Source organism: Pristiophorus japonicus, chromosome 5 (assembly GCF_044704955.1).
Source record: "Pristiophorus japonicus isolate sPriJap1 chromosome 5, sPriJap1.hap1, whole genome shotgun sequence".
Classification (NCBI taxonomy): domain Eukaryota; kingdom Metazoa; phylum Chordata; class Chondrichthyes; family Pristiophoridae; genus Pristiophorus; species Pristiophorus japonicus.
This window is the reverse complement of record NC_091981.1, coordinates 7,055,706-7,073,441: the sequence shown is the minus strand read 5'-3', so window position 1 is coordinate 7,073,441 and position 17,736 is coordinate 7,055,706. Positions and strand designations below refer to the sequence as shown.

At 50.6% G+C, this 17,736-nt stretch overlaps 1 protein-coding gene across 1 annotated transcript in view; it reads left to right on the top strand.

The window, feature by feature from the left end:
- The window catches only part of LOC139263734 (cadherin-20-like), a 66,575-nt gene extending 53,180 nt beyond the window's left edge, over positions 1–13,395 (top strand). Inside the window, exons 9-11 of the mRNA XM_070879766.1 lie at positions 3,321–3,438; positions 8,811–9,062; positions 12,890–13,395. Coding sequence (XP_070735867.1) covers positions 3,321–3,438; positions 8,811–9,062; positions 12,890–13,395 — 876 coding nt within the window. The remainder of the gene's footprint in view (positions 1–3,320; positions 3,439–8,810; positions 9,063–12,889) is intronic.
- The last annotated feature ends 4,341 nt before the right edge of the window (positions 13,396–17,736 follow it).

Here is a 17,736-nt window from a genome sequence, read left to right as displayed (position 1 = left end):
ACTGAGATACATTTCAGAAACAAGCCCTGGCCCTTCAGCATCCTCCATGTGTGGTTCAGAGTCGTTAAATGTGGCTCCGCTTTTGAAGAGATGCCGGAGGGAGTTCAGAATTCCTCTTTCAACAAGAAACACAATGCTCGCTTTATTCCGCTAAAAATATTGCAGGAATGGATAACTTTCAAGCATGCAATTTACAAGGTTGTTAATCACGTTTTAAAAAAACAAGTATTCTGCAATTTCTGAATAATATTTCATCCTGTCGGAGAAACACAGTATATTTAAAATTTATTATAATTCCTGAATTTTGAAGGAACCTTAAGGTGCTCGCTTGGTGTCCTAAAATATAACAAAGAGGTGATTTAAAAAAAAATTTGTTCCTGGGGTGTGGATGTCGCTGGCAAGGCCGGCATTTATTGGCCATCCCTAATTGCCCTTGGGAAGGTGGTGGTGAGCCGCCTTCTTGAACCGCTGCAGTCCTGTGTGGTGAAGGTGCTCCCACAGTGCTGTTAGGGAGGGAGTTCCAGGATTGTGACCCAGCGACGATGAAGGAACGGCCGATATATTTCCAAGTCAGGATGGTGTGTGACTGGGAGGGGAACGTGGAGGTGGTGGTGTTCCCCTGCGCCTGCTGCCCTTGTCCTTCTAGGCGGCAGAGGTCGCGGGTTTGGGAGGTGCTGCCGAAGAAGCCTTGGCGAGTTGCTGCAGTGCATCTTGTAGACGGTGCACACTGCAGCCACGGTGCGCCGGTGGTGGAGGGAGTGAGTGTTGAAGGTGGGGGATGGGGTGTTTCAAGGTTGGATGGCATCGTTTTACCTTTGAGAAGAATGGTATGAAACTCTGATTCCCAGCGATATCGCACTAAGCCAACCTGTTGTCAGTGGCAGTAACAGATAACTGTGTTGCAAGTACTGGGTCCGAGGCAGTATTGCCTGAGATGTGAGGCTGTTTGTCGTCTATATGCAGCATTCTATTGTGAATAAAAAAGCAAATTGCACAGAGTCAGGTGTTGCAGCAGAAGGTTGGCACAAGAATGGCTTTCGTGAATAGTTTAAATTTGCTTATTTTCATAGAATCATAGAATGTACAGCACAGAAGGAGGCCATTCGGCCCATCGAGTCTGCACCGGCTCTCTCGAAGAGCAATCCCAGTCCCACCCACTCCCCCAGTTCTTTCCCCATATCCCTGAAATTTTTTTTCTCCTTCAAGTATTTACTCAACTCCCCTTTGAAGGTTACTATTCAGTCTGCCTCCACCACCCTATCAGGCAGGGCGTTCCAAACCCTAACCGCTCGTTGCGTAAAAAAGTTTTCTCTCATGTCGCCTCTGGTTCTTTTGCCAGTCGCCTTCAATCTGTGGCCTCTGGTTCAGCCGTAAATTAAGAACATAAAAATTAGGAGCAGGAGTCGGCCATTCGGCCCCTCGAGCCTGCTCCGCCATTCAATAAGATCACGGCTGACCTTCGACCTCAACTCCACTTTCCCACCCGATCCCCATATCCCTCGATTCCCCGAGAGTCCAAAAATCGATCTATTTCTGTCTTGAATATACTCAACGACTCAGCATCCACAGCCCTCTGGGGTAGCGAATAAATGCTGGCCTTTCCAGCGACGCCCATATCCCGGACCAAATTTTTAAAAACCCTCTGAGTGAAGAAATTCCTCCTCATCTCAGTCCTAAATGGCCGACCCCTTATCCTGAGACTGTGACCCCTGGTTCTAGACGCTCCAGCCAGGAGGAAACATCCTCCCTGCATCTACCCTGTCAATCCCCCTCAGAATCTTATCATCATCATAGGCGGTCCCTCATATCGAGGATGACTTGTTTCCACGCCAAAAAGTGATGAGTTCCCAGGTGTTTCAATGAAGGACCTAATATTCCAGATCCCGAACTACATCCTGAAGGGTGGAAGATGCCTGTGTGTGGATTTTTTTAACGTGGGGTGACCGTTGCACACCAGCCACCACACGGGCTTGACAGAGCGAGGCCTTGGTCCAGTGGCAAGGGTTAACCAGGACGACTGGAGACCAGCTCTGCTGCACGGACCTAGTGCGCACACATATCACACAGTGTGGGCTGGGCCCGTGCTGCCCCTGGGCCCTCGCCTCTTCTGGGCTTAGATTCCCGCCTCTCCTGGGCCCCGGTCACTTCCCTCTACGGACTCTTGCCGCTCATTTGTCCCTCCTGCTGTACCTGCCCGCACTGCAATCAGCGACCTGGCTTGGCAGCAGTCGCCCTCCTGCAGCAGCACGCGCTGCTCCCTGCAGTGGTATACCACCGCACGCTGCTCCCTCCAATATGTTTCAATAAGATCCCCTCTCATTCTTCTAAACTCCAGAGAATATCGGCCCAATCTACTCAATCTCTCCTCATAGGTCAGCCCTCTCAGCCCAGGGATCAATCTAGTGAACCCTCGTTGTACTGCCTCCAAGGCAAGTATGTCCTTCCTCAGATAAACAGACCAAAACTGTGCCCACTACAGCCATTAGGAAACAGTTTCTCTTTATTTATACTATCTAAACCCTTGGTGATTTTAAAATACTTCCATCAAATCTCTTCTTTGCCTTGTCTGCTCCAAGGAGAACAACCCCAGCTCCTCGAGTTGGCCTTCATAGCGAGGGGATTTGAGTATAGGAGCAGGGAGGTCTTACTGCAGTTGTACAGGGCCTTGGTGAGGCCACACCTTGAATATTGTGTTCAATTTCGATCTCCTAATCTGAGGAAGAACGTTCTTGCTATTGAGGGAGTGCAGCGAAGGTTCACCAGACTGATTCCCGGGATGGCAGGACTGACATATGAGGAGAGACTGGATCAACTGGGCCTGTATTCACTGGAGTTTAGAAGGATGAGAGGGGATCTCATAGAAACATATAAAATTCTGACGGGACTGGACAGGTTAGATGCGGGAAGAATGTTCCCGATGTTGGGGAAGTCCAGAATCAGGGGACATAGTCTAAGGATAAGGGGTAAGCCATTTAGGACCGAGATGAGGAGAAACTTCTTCACTCAGAGAGTTGTTAACCTGTGGAATTCTCCACCGCAGAGAATTGTTGATACCAGTTCATTGGATATATTCAAGAGGGAGTTAGATGTGGCCCTTACGTCTAAAGGGATCAAGGGTTATGGAGAGAAAACTGGAAAGGGGTACTGAGGTGAATGATCAGCCATGATCATATTGAATGGCGGTGCAGGCTCGAAGGACCGAATGGCCTACTCCTGCACCAATTTTCTATGTTTCCATGTTTCCAGTCTGTCCAGGTAACTGTAATGCCTCGTCCCTGGAACCATTCTAGTAAAACTCTTCTGTACCCTCTCTTCAACAGCTGATTCAGATGGTCAGTGCGGTGGACCCAGATAACCCCCAGGAAGGTCATCACTTCTACTACAGCTTGGCTCCTGAAGCGGCCGCCAACCCGAACTTCACTGTGCGTGACAATCAAGGTAAACTGAGTGTACCTGGGCAGCTCATTCATACCGCACCATGCCTTCCTTGGGCCTAATTATTCAGAGAGGTGTATTCAAGACAGCAACATTTTTAAAATTAAATTATAAAGTTCCTTCTTGAGCCTTGTTTTCAGTGTTTAAACATAACATAAGAATATAAGAAATATATACGGCTCCTTGAGCCTGGTCTGCCATTTAATACAATCATGGCTGATCTGATCATGGACTCAGGTCCACTTCCCCGCCCGCTCCCCATAACCCCTTACACCCTTATCGTTTAAGAAACTGTCTATTTCTGTCTTAAATTTATTCAATGTCCCAGTTTCCACAGCTCTCTGAGGCAGCGAGTTCCACAGATTTACAACCCTCAGAGAAGAAATTTCTCCTCATCTCAGTTTTAAATGGGCGGCCCCTTATTCTAAGATCATGCCCCCTAGTTCTAGTCTCCCCCATCAGTGGAAACATCCTCTCTGCATCCACCTTGTCAAGCCCTCTCATAATCTTATCATCTTTCCCTCAAATCCTCCCTGATAAAGTGCAACATCCCCACCGACACCTGGGAGTCCCTGGCCAAAGACCGCCCTAAGTGGAGGAAGTGCATCCGGGAGGGCGCTGAGCACCTCGAGTCTCGTCGCCGAGAGCATGCAGAAAACAATCGCAGGCAGCGGAAGGAGCGTGCGGCAAACCAGACTCCCCACCCACCCTTTCCCTCAACCACTGTCTGTCCCACCTGTGACAGAGACTGTAATTCCTGTATTGGACTGTTCAGTCACCTGAGAACTCACCTTTAGAGTGGAAGCAAGTCTTCATCGACCCCGAGGGACTGCCTGTGACTGACTTGATTGACTTTTTCTGTTTTGTGTCGCTAGTTGGGAGAAGTTGAGGGTGAGGTGAAGTGTATTTCATTCTGTGGGGAACGACAGTTCAGTATTTATGTATTTATTTCTGTGTTTATTTTATACCACATGTCCCTCCAAGTTCCCCTCCAAGTCACATAAGAACATAAGAAATAGGAGCAGGAGTCGGCCATACGGCCCCTCGAGCCTGCTCCGCCATTCAATACGATCATGGCTGATCTGATCATGGACTCAGCTCCACTTCCCTGCCCGCTCCCCATAACCCCTTATTCCCTTATCGTTTAAGAAACTGTCTATTCACATCTTAAATTTATTCAATGTCCCAGCTTCCACAGCTCTCTGAGGCAGCGAGTTCCACAGATTTGCAACCCACTGAGAGAAGAAATTTCTCTTCATATCTGTTTTAAATGGGCGGCCCCTTATTCTAAGATTATGCCCTCTAGTTCTAGTCTCCCCCATCAGTGGAAACATCCTCTCTGCATCCACCTTGTCAAGCCCCCTCATAATCTTATACGTTTCGATAAGATCACCTCCCATTCTTCTGAATTCCAATGAGTAGAGGCCCAACCGAATCAACCTTTCCTCATAAATCAACCTCCTCATCCCCGGGATCAACCGAGTGAACCTTCTCTGAACTGCCTCCAAAGCAAGTATATCCTTTCATAAATATGGAAACCAAAACTGCACGCAGTATTCCAGGTGTGGCCTCACCAATACTATATAACTATAGTAAGACTTTCCTGCTTTTATATTCCATCCCCTTTGCAATAAAGGCCAAGATACCATTGGCCTTCCTGATCACTTGCTGTATCTGCATACTATCCTTTTGTGTTTCATGCACAAGTACTCCCAGGTTCCGCTGTACTGCAGCACTTTGCAATCTTTCTCCATTTAAATAATAATTTGCTCTTTGTTTTTTTTCTGCCGAAGTGCATGACCTCACACTTTCCGACATTATACTCCATTTGCCAAATTTTTGCCCACTCACTTAGCCTGTCTATGTCCTTTTGCAGATTTTTTGTGTCCTCCTCACACATTGCTTTTCCTCCCATCTTTGTATCATCAGCAAACTTGGCTACGTTACACTCAGTCCCTTCGTCCAAGTCGTTAATATAGATTGTAAATAGTTGGGGTCCCAGCACTGATCCCTGCGGCACCCCACTAGTTACTGGTTGCCAACCAGAGAATTAACCATTTATCCCGACTCTCTGTTCTAGAAACATAGAAACATAGAAAATAGGTGCAGGAGTAGGCCATTCGGTCCTTCTAGCCTGCACCGCCATTCAATGAGTTCATGGCTGAACATTCAACTTCAGTACCCCATTCCTGCTTTCTCGCCATACCCCTTGATCCCCCTAGTAGTAAGGACCTCATCTAACTCCTTTTTGAATATATTTAGTGAATTGGCCTCAACAACTTTCTGTGGTAGAGAATTCCACAGGTTCACCACTCTCTGGGTGAAGAAGTTCCTCCGCATCTCGGTCCTAAATGGCTTACCCCTTATCCTTAGACTGTGACCCCTTATTCTGGAACTCCCCAGTATCAGGAACATTCTTCCTGCCTCTAATCTGTCCAATCCCGTCAGAAATGTATATGTTTCTATGAGATCCTCTCTCATTCTTCTAAACTCCAGTGAATACAGGCCCAGTTGATCCAGTCTCTCCTCATATGTCAGTCCTGCCATCCCGGGAATCAGTCTGGTGAACCTTCGCTACACTCCCTCAATAGCAAGAACGTCCTTCCTCAGATTAGGAGACCAAAACTGAACACAATATTCCAGGTCAGACCTCACCAAGGCCCTGTACAACTGCAGTAAGACCTCCCTACTCCTATACTCAAATCCTCTCGCTATGAAGGCCAACATGCCATTTGCTTTCTTCACCACCTGCTGTACCTGCATGCCAACTTTCAATGACTGATGTACCGTGACACCCAGGCCTTGTTGCACCTCCCCTTTTCCTAATATGTCGCCATTCAGATAATATTCTGCCTTCCTGTTTTTGCGAACAAAGTGGATAACCTCACATTTATCCACATTATACTGCATCTGCCATGCATTTGCCCACTCACCTAACCTATCCAAGTCACCCTGCAGCCTCTCGGCATCCTCATCACAGCTCACACCGCCACCCAGCTTAGTGTCATCTGCAAACTTGGAGCTATTACACTCAATTCCTTCATCTAAATCATTGATGTATATTGTAACCCCGTGAACTTTTATCTTGTGCAGTAACCTTTTATGTGGCACCTTGTCAAATGCCTTCTGGAAGTCCAAATACTCTACATCCACTGGTTCCCCTTTATCCACCCTGTTCGTTACATCCTCAAAGAATTCCAGCAAATTTGTCAAACATGATTTCCACTTCATAAATCCATGCTGACTCTGCGCCATCCTGTTTTGGAAATATATCGCCGTTCCTTCATCGTCGCTGGGAGAAAATCCTGGAACTCCCTCCCTATCAGCACTGTGGGAGCACCTTCACCACACAGACTGCAGCGGCTCACCACCACCTTCTCAAGGGGCAATTAGGAATGGGCAATAAATGCGGGCCTTGCCAGCGATGCCCACATCGTAGTCGCACGTTCTTCATTATACTGCGATGCTATTTATTCCCTTTTGTCATGATGCTTGTTGGGTTTCGCAGTCCGCACTGTTTGCTAAACACAGAATTGCTCAACGTAGTTAGAATCAATGTTCGACCATCTTTAATGTCGGCATAAGGGTCCGAGCATCTCGCACTTTAAAATAGATGCTGAGAGGATGTTTCCCCCGGGCTGGAGAGTCCAGAACCAGGGGTCACAGTCTCGGGATAAGGGGTCGGCCATTGAGGGCTGAGATGAGGAGGAATTTCTTCACTCAGAGGGAAGTGAATCTTTGGAATTCTCTGCCCCAGAGGGCCGTGGATGTTCAGTCGTTGAGTATATTCAAGGCTGAGATCGATAGATTTTTGGACTCGAGGGGAATCGAGGGATATGGGGATCGGGCGGGAAAGTGTCATAGAGACAGAGTTACTGAGCACTTGGACAAGTGTCAGCTGATCAGAGAGAATCAGCATAGATTTGCAACGGGGAGGTCATGTCTGACTAATCAAGCTGAACTTGTTGAGGTGGTCACGAACATGGTGGGTGTTGAGAGTGTAGAAACATAGAAACACAGAAATTTACAGCGCAGAAGGAGGCCATTTTGGCCCATCGTGTCCACGCTGGCCGACAAAGAGCCACACGGCCCTCGGTCAGCAGCCCTGAAGGTTACATATAAACCTATGAACAATGAACAATGGCGGGCAGGTAAAGAGCACCCGGCCCAACCAGTCCGCCTCACACAACTGCGACACCCCCTTACACTGAAACATTCTACACTCAACCCCAAACGGAGCAGTGTGATCTCCTGAGAGAGGCAAAAACCAGATTAAAAACCCAGGGCAATTGAGGAAAAATCTGGGAAAATTCCTCTCCGACCCATCCATGTCATCGAAACTAGTCCAGGAGATCACCCTGGCCGTATTCGATTCCCTGCAGTACTTACCATCATCTATGGATGTTCTCAATATGGACTTCTAGAAAGCGTTTTGTAAGCTTCCGGACAAGAGATTATTAGCAAGAATGAGAGCACGTGGAGTTGGAGGTAACCTGACATGGCTGGTAATTGTTGGGAGGTAGGAGACAAACAGCAGGGATAAACCCTTTGTTCTCAATCCGGGCAGGAAAGTGGAGATGAGGTTGAAGATCAGCCAGTTTCTTAAACGATAAATGGATAATGGGTTATGGGGAGCGGGCGGGGAAGTGGAGCTGAGTCCATGATCAGATCAGCCATGGTCTTATTGAATGGCGGAGCAGGCTCGAGGGGCCGTATGGCCTACTCCTGCTCCTATTTCTTATGTTCTTATTGAAAGAAGAAAGAAAGACTTGCATTTATATAGCGCCTTTCACGACCACCGGATGCCCCAAAGAGCTTTACAGCCAATGAAGTACTTTTGGAGCGTAGTCATTGTTGTAATGTGGGAAATGCGGCAGCCAACTTGCGCACAGCAAGCTCCCACACACAGCAATGTGATAATAACCAGGTAATCTGTTTTTGTTATGTTGATTGAGGGATAAATATTGGCCCCAGAACACAGGGGTTAACTCCCCTGTTCTTCTTCGAAATATTGCCGTGGGATCTTTTACATCCACTTGAGAGGGTAGACGGGGCCTCGGTTTAACGTCTCATCTAAAAGACGGCATCTCCGACAGTGCAGCGCTCCCTCAGCACTGCACTGGGAGTGTCAGCATTGTTTCTGTGCTCAAGTCTCTGGACTTGAACCTTCTGGCTCAGAGGCAAGTGTGCTGCCCACTGAGCCACGGCTGAATGGCACAGCAGGCTCGAGGGGCCCTATGGCCTACTCGTGCTCCCAAACACTAGTGTTCTTCAGTTGCAATACTTGGTAAACTGTGCACGATATGTACGTTTGAAACCAGTTATAACTTCTGTCCTGTGTGTGTGTGTGTATGTGGGTTTTTTTTTTCTTGCAGACAATACCGCCTGGGTCCTGACCAGACGGGGCGGCTTCAAACACCAGGAACAGGGTGCCTACTACCTGCCCATTCTGATCGCCGACGGCGGGCTCCCGGCACAGAGCAGCACCAGTACGCTGACCATCAGGGTGTGCGGCTGTGACAGCGATGGCAACGTCCGGTCCTGCAACATTGAGGCCTACAGCCTCCCCGCCAGCCTGAGCAAGGGGGCCCTGATCGCCATCCTCGGCTGCATCTTCATACTGCTGGGTGAGCCGGCATGCATCGTGACCCGTGACACCTTGACACACAGCTCCTCAAACACACACACACACACACTTCCAAAATGGCTCCTTCGTGGGACTGCGTCACATGACTTTGCCACATGACCCTGTGTTGTCATTACATCAGTAGCTGTTATACGTCAGTACAGAAAACAGATGCACACTATTTTGTTCTCACCATAATCAACAATGAAATAGATAAGACCATCAGGACACAAAATACATCAAGGGGTATGGGGAGAAAGCGGGAATCTGGTGTTGAGATAGAGGATCAGCCATGATCATATTGAATGGTGGTGGCAGGCTCGAGGGGCCGAATGGCCTACTCCTGCACCTATTTTCTATGTTTCTAAGGGCTCAATTTTCCCCAAAGCGTTTTTTTGGCGCACTTGAAGAGTTACGCCGGATTTTTTGGGGGCCTAAGTTGGATTTCTTCATTTTGGCATGGCGTAACCCGACCTTTAGTTTTGGGGGTGGAGCCTTGATCGGCGCCAAAAAGACCGGGCTGCCACGGTAACCAGGGACACAATGTGAGCTGAGGCTGCAAAGTGAAGCATACAGCCGGCTCCCAACACAGGAAAAGAATTGAAAAACACAAAGCAAGCAACTTACCTCCAACCACGCCCGAAGGGCTAGCCAGTCCGCTCCCATTCTCAGTCCCCCTCGCTCTCGTTCTCGCTCCCTGTGTGAGTGAACCGGGGACTGAGAATGGGACCGGACAGCCTTCGGGCGGGGCTGGGGGTACGTTGCTTTTCAATTCTTTCAGTGTGTCCGGGCAGCTGCTGCACCGATTCCCTTACCTGCGATTTCCTTAACTCTAGGGAAGGTTTTTCTGCAAAGGCCACATACGCTGGCCTAAGCACACCTGGAGTAACTCTCAGCTGGCCAAACTTCCCTAAATGGCCAGAATTGGCGCTGGGGGGGGGGGGGGCTGGTCACGCCCCCTTTGGCTGAAAACAAAACTGACCCCAAAAAATCGTAACTGAGTTACGGCTGGTGCAAGTTGATTGGGGAAACTGTGATTTTTTTTCAACTTAGCCCAAAAAGAGCAGCCTGCTCCAAAAAAAATACGGTGCAAATCACCGGGGAAAATTGAGCCCTGTGTTTCTAAACCGCGGTAGCTGTTATTACACCAGTCAACCGCCCACTTTATCGCACTTGCACCGGCACCAAGGGCGTTCCCAGCGATGGTTGCTGCCACCCTGGTAGCCAATTGAGCCGTGGTCGGCAAAGCTGTGGCACATCTGAACAAGAAGGGGCTCCACTCGTTGCCACCACCGAAACACAACCGCTCAGACCTGGGCGTTGGAAATTCAGCCGCGCCTCAGTTGGGGCGGTGTCCCGGGCGGGGCGGGTACATTTCTGCCGCCGCACAGATTTAATGGGCTGGGCCCTAAGTGTGGGGAATGGGGGGTGGGGAACGCACCTCTCTTCGAGCGCTAGGCCGGCTGAGCGAAGGGGGAAATCCCCAGCTACAGAGCTGTCCTCTGAACGCCCAGTGGGGGAAAGAAAACATTCAGTAAATGAAGCACCAAAGACATTCCCGATACGTAACTCACCACAACATAAGTTGCTAAAATGGAAAAATTGCACTTGCTTGAAGCCCACGTTCCTTCCCTCACTGCAGCCGCTAGTTCGGAACGCCCGCTGTCACAGACGGTGCCACCAGGGGGCGTTGCACATTTGCTCGCCCCCTCCCAGGCGATAATGGCCCAGACCTCCCCCCGCCAGCCCCCCGTCGATACCAGCACCGAGTGTCCCGTTGGAGCGCTGGAAACTGCCCACCCCACCCCCATCGCCCCTCCCCCCTGGGCACAGCTACCTTCGGCCACCATTGCTGCCCCACCAGAGCGCTAATAGAGGGAGGCAGAGAACTGAATTTCCACCCCTCCCGAGTATCTCCCTGACTGTGTATTTATTTTGCACAATCACCTGTGTCACCCTTATTTGAAGGATGGACAGTTAGGAACACAGGCACAGGAATCGGCCATTCAGCCCCTCGAGCCTGTTCTGCCATTCAGTGAGATCACGGCTGATCTGCGACCTAACTCCATATACCCACCTTTGCCCCATATCCCTTAATAATTTTGATTAACAAAAATCTTGGCTTTAAAATTAACAATTGATCCAGCATCAATTGCCATTTGCGGGAGAGAGTTCCAAACTTTGTGTGTAGAAGTGTTTCCTAATTTCACTCCTAAAAGGGCTGGCTCTAATTTTTAGACTGTGCCCCTAGTACCTCGACTCCCCACCCAGCCGAAATATTCTCTCTCTATCTACCCTCTCTGTTCTCCTTCATATAGAAACATACAAACATAGAAAGCAGGTGCAGGAGTAGGCCATTCGGCCCTTCGAACCGGCACCACCATTCAATATGATCGTGGCTGATCCTCTATCTCAACACCTAAGTTTTCTACCCTGTATCCTGAGACTGTGACCCCTTGTTCTAGACTTCCCAGCCCGGGGAAACATCCTCCTCACATCCAGTCTGTCCAACCCCGTCAGAATTTTATACGTTTCATTGATATAGTGATCATATTGGCCCCCAAACCACATGTATATATTGACCAGCAAATCTGCGAGACCACCGACCAATATTGAGTGCCACTTCCCCCTCTAAAGTGTCCACCGGGGCTCCATGACAGCATCCTCACCTCGGAGTCAGAAGGTTGTGGGTTCAAGTCCCACTCCAGGGACTTGAGCACAAACATCTAGGCTGACATTCCCAGTGCAGTGCTGAGGGAGTGCTGCACTGTCGGAGGGTCAGTACTGAGGGAGTGCCGCACTGTCGGAGGGGCAGTACTGAGGGAGTACCACACTGTCGGAGATACCATCTTTTAGAGCAGTGTAGTACCCTTGTTCTCTCAGGTGGAGATTGAGATGGCTCCAATACATCATGGAGAAAGATTGCAAAGTGCTGCAGTACAGCGGGACCTGGGGGTACTTGTGCCTGAAACACAAAAGGATAGTATGCAGGTACAGCAAGTGATCAGGAAGGCCAATGGTATCTTGGCCTTTATTGCAAAGGGGATGGAGTATAAAAGCAGGAAAGTCTTGCTACAGCTATACAGGGTATTGGTGAGGCCACACCTGGAATACTGCGTGCAGTTTTGGTTTCCATATTTACGAAAGGATATACTTGCTTTGGAGGCAGTTCAGAGAAGGTTCTCTCGGTTGATTCTGGGGATGAGGAGCTTGACTTATGAGGAAAGGTTGAGTAGGTTGGGCCTCTACTCATTGGAATTTAGAAGAATGAGAGGTGACCTTATTGAAACGTATAAGATTATGAAGGGGCTTGACAGGGTAGATGCAGAGAGGATGTTTCCACTGATGGGGGAGACTAGAACTAGAGGGCATGATCTTAGAATAAGGGGCCGCCCATTTAAAACTTAGATGAGGAGAAATTTCTTCGCTCAGAGGGTTGTAAATCTGTGGAATTCGCTGCCTCAGAGAGCTGTGGAAGCTGGGACATTGTATAAATTTAAGGCAGAAATAGACAGTTTCTTAAATGATAAGGGGGATAAGAGGTTATGGGGAGCGGGCGGGGAAGTGGAGCTGAGTCCATGATCAGATCAGCCATGATCGTATTGAATGGCGGAGCAGGCTCGAGGGGCCGTATGGCCGACTCCTGCTCCTATGTCTTATGTTCTTATCACGTGACTTTTACATCAGCAGTTGCATTACCACAGCCGTCCCCTAGGTGGAGCGGTAGTCCACTAGATGGCGCTCTGTGACAAGAGGTGGTTGTTGGTTGTTGTAATACGTTGGCCCAATCGCAGCTAACTCGCCCCGTTTGTTACCGTTCCCTTTCAGTGCTGATGCTGTTCATTTTGACGATGAGGAGGCACAGGAGGAAGTCGCTCGCCGCCGCCGACAAGGAGAACGTCCACGAGAATATTGTCCGCTACGACGACGAGGGCGGCGGGGAGGAGGACACGGAGGCCTTCGACATCGCCGCCTTGTGGAACCCCAGGGAAGTGCAGCTGGCCCGGTCCCGGCGGGACATGCAGCCGGAGATCGCCAGCCTCTCGCGGCGGGTGTCGCGGCGCGGGGGGGGCGGGGCCGGCGACGGCGGCGTCGCCGGCTACATCCTGGCCAAGCTGCGGGACGCCAACGCCGACCCCGGGGCCCCGCCCTTCGACTCGCTGCAGACCTACGCCTTCGAGGGGGAGGGCTCGGCGGCCGAGTCGCTGAGCTCCTTCGAGTCGGCCGCCGCGGACTCCGACCCGGACTACGACTACCTCACCGACTGGGGGCCCCGCTTCAAGAAGCTGGCGGACATGTACGGCGACTCCCGCAGTGCCGAAGACTCCTTGTAGCCAGCCGGCCGGCCAGCAGAGCAGACGCTCCGTCGAACTTGCCCCGCCCCCTCCCCACCGCGGACCACCACGGGAACTCTTCCCATTTTTCGGGGGGTGGGGGAGGGAGGTGGTCGAGAGGGGGCCCACCCTCCCCCCCCCCCCCCCCTTCCCCCCACTTCCCCCCCTTTTAGTCAAGCCTTTGGAATTCTGCCGGGATACAAACACGCCAGGCGAGAGATACTGAACCCTGCAGCCTTGGCAGTGCAGCCATTGCACAACTCCCCTCCCCCCCGCTGCGCGCATGACAGAAGATAACCGAAGATGTGATTCGCCCGCTGGCAAGAAGAGCAGAAAATAAAACGACATTACGAGGCAGGCTCGGTCTCGGAGAGTGGACGCGGTTTGCGTCCTCGCCTGTTGTGACACTGAGAAGGAGCCCAACATCTCGCGTTCTCCCCCCCCGCCCCCGCCTCCCACCCCTGACGCACATTCTTCAATCGGAATACGACTGACCTACACTGCAGGCTCGCAATTTTTTTTTCTCCAGTTTTTCTTTTCAAACTCGTCGTAAATACGCCCACCAGCTCAGCACTCGTCAATCAGACTCGCCGACTCGGTCACGCTGGTTTTTAATTCCCGACTTGGCGCGACGGCAGTGCGATGAACCAGCCGATCGCCCAGCAGTGAGCGAGACTCCTGCGTCCCTGCTGGCTTTAATCACACACCTCGTCGTTAACAAACGGCCCCTACCTCCCCGATATCATTTCATTGGCGGTCCCTCGAAACGAGGATGACTTGCTTCCACGCCAAAAATCAATGAGTTCAATGAGTTCCCAGGTGTTTCAATGAAGGACCTAATATTCCAGATCCCGAACTACATCCTGAAGGGTGGAAGATGCCCTGTGGGTGGATTTTTTTTAACGTGGGGTGACCCGTTGCACACCAGCCCCCACACGGGGCTTGACAGAGCGAGGTCTTGGTCCAGTGGCAAGGGTTAACCAGGACGACTGGAGACCAGCTCTGCTGCAGAGACCTAATCCCACTTTCCAGCTCTCGGTCCGTAGCCCTGTAGGTTACGGCACTTCAGGTGCACATCCAAGTACTTTTTAAAAGTGGTGAGGGTTTCTGCCTCTAACGCCCTTTCAGGCAGTGAGTTCCAGACCCCCACCACCCTCTGGGTGAAAAAAGTTCTCCTCAACTCCCCTCTAATCCTTCTATCAATTACTTTAGGGGGATTGACAGGGTAGATGCAGGGAGGGTGTTTCCCCCCGGGCTGGAGAGTCTAGAACCAGGGGTCACAGTCTCAGGATAAGGGGTCGGCCATTTAGGACGGAGGTGAGGAGGAATTTCTTCACTCGGAGGATGATGAATCTCTGGCATTCTCTGCCCCAGAGGGCTGTGGATGCTGAGTCGTTGAGTACATTCAAGGCTGAGATCGATAGATTTTTGGACTCTCGGGGAATGGAGGGATATGGGGAGCGGGCGGGAAAGTGGAGTTGAGGTCAAAGATCAGCCGTGATCTTATTGAATGGCGGAGCAGGCTCGAGGGGCCATGTGGCCTACTCCTGCTCCTAATTCTTATGTTCTTATGTTTAAATCTCATCATCATCCTAAACGGTCCCTCGTATCGAGGATGACTTGCTTCCACGCCAAAAAGGGATGAGTTCACAGATGTTTCAATGGAGGACCTAATATTCCAGATCCCGAACTACATCCTGAAGGGTGGAAGATGCCTGTGGGTGGATTTTTTTAACGTGGGGTGACCGTTGCACACCAGCCACCACACGGGCTTGACAGAGCGAGGTCTTGGTCCAGTGGCAAGGGTTAACCAGGACGACTGGAGACCAGCTCTGCTGCACGGACCCAGTGCGCGCACATATCGCACAGTGTGGGCTGGGCCCGTGCTGCCCCTGGGCCCTCGCCTCCCCTGGGCCCCGATCACATCCCTCTACAATCTCTCGCCGCTCCTTCGCCCCGACCTCGCCGCTCCTGCTGTACCTGCCCACGCTCCAATCACCGACCTGGATCTTGATGACGTCGTTCTCTTCGCTGCCGTCGCCCTCCTGCGCCTGCTCGCGCTGTACCTTGCCGTGGTACGCCCACGCCGCTCCCCAGGCCGCCACTCGCCGCTCCTTTTATGGCCCCGACCTGCCGCTGATATGTGCATCACACAAACTGGCGAGAGAGGAGGACACTGAAAGGCCAGCCTGCAGGCAAGCTCCACCCCGTGTAGATTCCGGTCTGAATGCACAGGGAAGTTTGCTGTGTGAGGCACCACTTCCCCACCTAGAGAGGGACCCCGGTTTGAACCCACAAAGTCTAGATTTTTTTATTATTTATTTTGAAAGCCTGATTTACCTTCGGTCATCCAACCGTTCCCGGCCACAGCGCTCTGCGTACTAATCCTAAAGCGGTCCCGTTCTATTAAAAAATACTTGGATGCGCGCTTGAAGCGGTGCCTGGTCTCCAGTCGTCTCGGACCCCCTTGCCACTAGATCAAGACCTTTCTCCGTCAACCCGTGTGGTGGCCGGTGTGCAACGGCCACCCCACACGAAAAGAACTCGCGCACAGGCATCTTCCACCCTTTGAGATGAAGTTCGGGACCTGGAATGTCAGGACCCTCAAGGCAACCTACAGGGCTACGGAGCGAGAAAGTGGGATTAGGCCGTGAGGCTCTTTGTCGGCCGGCGCGGACACGATGGGCCGAAATGGCCCCCCTTTCCGTGCTGTAAATTTCTAGGATTCGGTCGGTGCTGCCAGTCGGTCGATGCTGTTTGAGAAGAGGGGGGCCACTAAGCTGGAGAAACTAGGCTAGCGACAGGCGGCAGACGTTGGTTAAACACCGGCTTTTACTGGAATGCCGCTGGTCTCGAGACTCGACGCTGTCCAACGAGCTCAGCTGAGCCGTTGGTGGATGGCAGCGGGGGAATCAAACAAAGGGAGAATTTCAAAATGTAACCAAAAACAGGCATTGGAGTAAACATAGAAACATAGAAAATAGGTGCAGGAGTAGGCCATTCGGCCCTTCGAGCCTGCACCACCATTCAATAAGATCATGGCTGATCATCACCTCAGTACCTCTTTCCTGCTTTCTCTCCATACCCCTTGATCCCTTTAGCCGTAAGGGCCACATCTAACTCCCTCTTGAATATATCCAATGAACTGGCATCAACAACTCTCTGCGGAAGAGAATTCCACAGGTTAACAACTCTCTGAGAGAAGAAGTTTCTCCTCATCTCGGTCCTAAATGGCTTACCCCTTATCCTTAGACTGTGTCCCCTGGTTCTGGACTTCCCCAACATCGGGAACATTCTTCCTGCATCTAACCTGTCCAAACCCATCAGAATTTTATATGTTTCTATGAGATCCCCTCTCATCCTTCTAAACTCCAGTGAATACAGGCCCAGTCGATCCAGTCTCCTGCCATCCCGGGAATCAGTCTGGTGAATCTTCGCTGCACTCCCTTAATAGCAAGAACTTCCTTCCTCAGATTAGGAGACCAAAACTGAACACAATATTCCAGGTCAGGCCTCACCAAGGCCCTGTACAACTGTAGTAAGACCTCCCTGCTCCTATACTCAAATCCCCTAGCTATGAAGGCCAACATACCATTTGCCTTCTTCACCGCCTGCTGTGCCTGCATGCCAATGTTCAATGACTGATGAACCATGACACCCAGGTCTCGTTGCACCTCGCTTTTCCTAATCTGCCGCCATTCAGATAATATTCTGCCTTCGTGTTTTTGCCACCAAAGTGGATAACCTCACATTTATCCACATTATATTGCATCTGCCATGCATTTGCCCACTCACCTAACCTGTCCAAGTCACCCTGCAGCCTCTTCGCATCCTCCTCACAGCTCACACTGCCACCCAGCTTAGTGTCATTAGCAAACTTGGAGATATTACACTCAATTCTTTCATCTAAATCACTGATGTATATTGTAAATAGCTGGGTCCCAGCACTGAGCCCTGCGACACCCCACTAGTCACATTAGTCTGCCAGTTCCTTGTTCGCCATTATGAATTCACCTGATTCTAACTGCAACGGACCTACGTTTGTCTTCACTAATCTTTTTCTCTTCACATATGTATAGAAGCTTTTGCAGTCAGTTTTTATGTTCCCAGCAAGCTTCCTCTCATTTTCCCCTTCCTAATTAAACCCTTTGCCCTCCTCTGCTGAATTCTAAATTTCTCCCAGTTATCAGGTTTGCTGCTTTTTCTGGCCAATTTATAAGCCTCTTCCTTGGATTTAGCACTATCCTTAATTTCCCTTGTTAGCCACGGTTGAGCCACCTTCCCCATTTTATTTTTACTCCAGACAGGGATGTACAATTGTTGAAGTTCATCCATGTGATT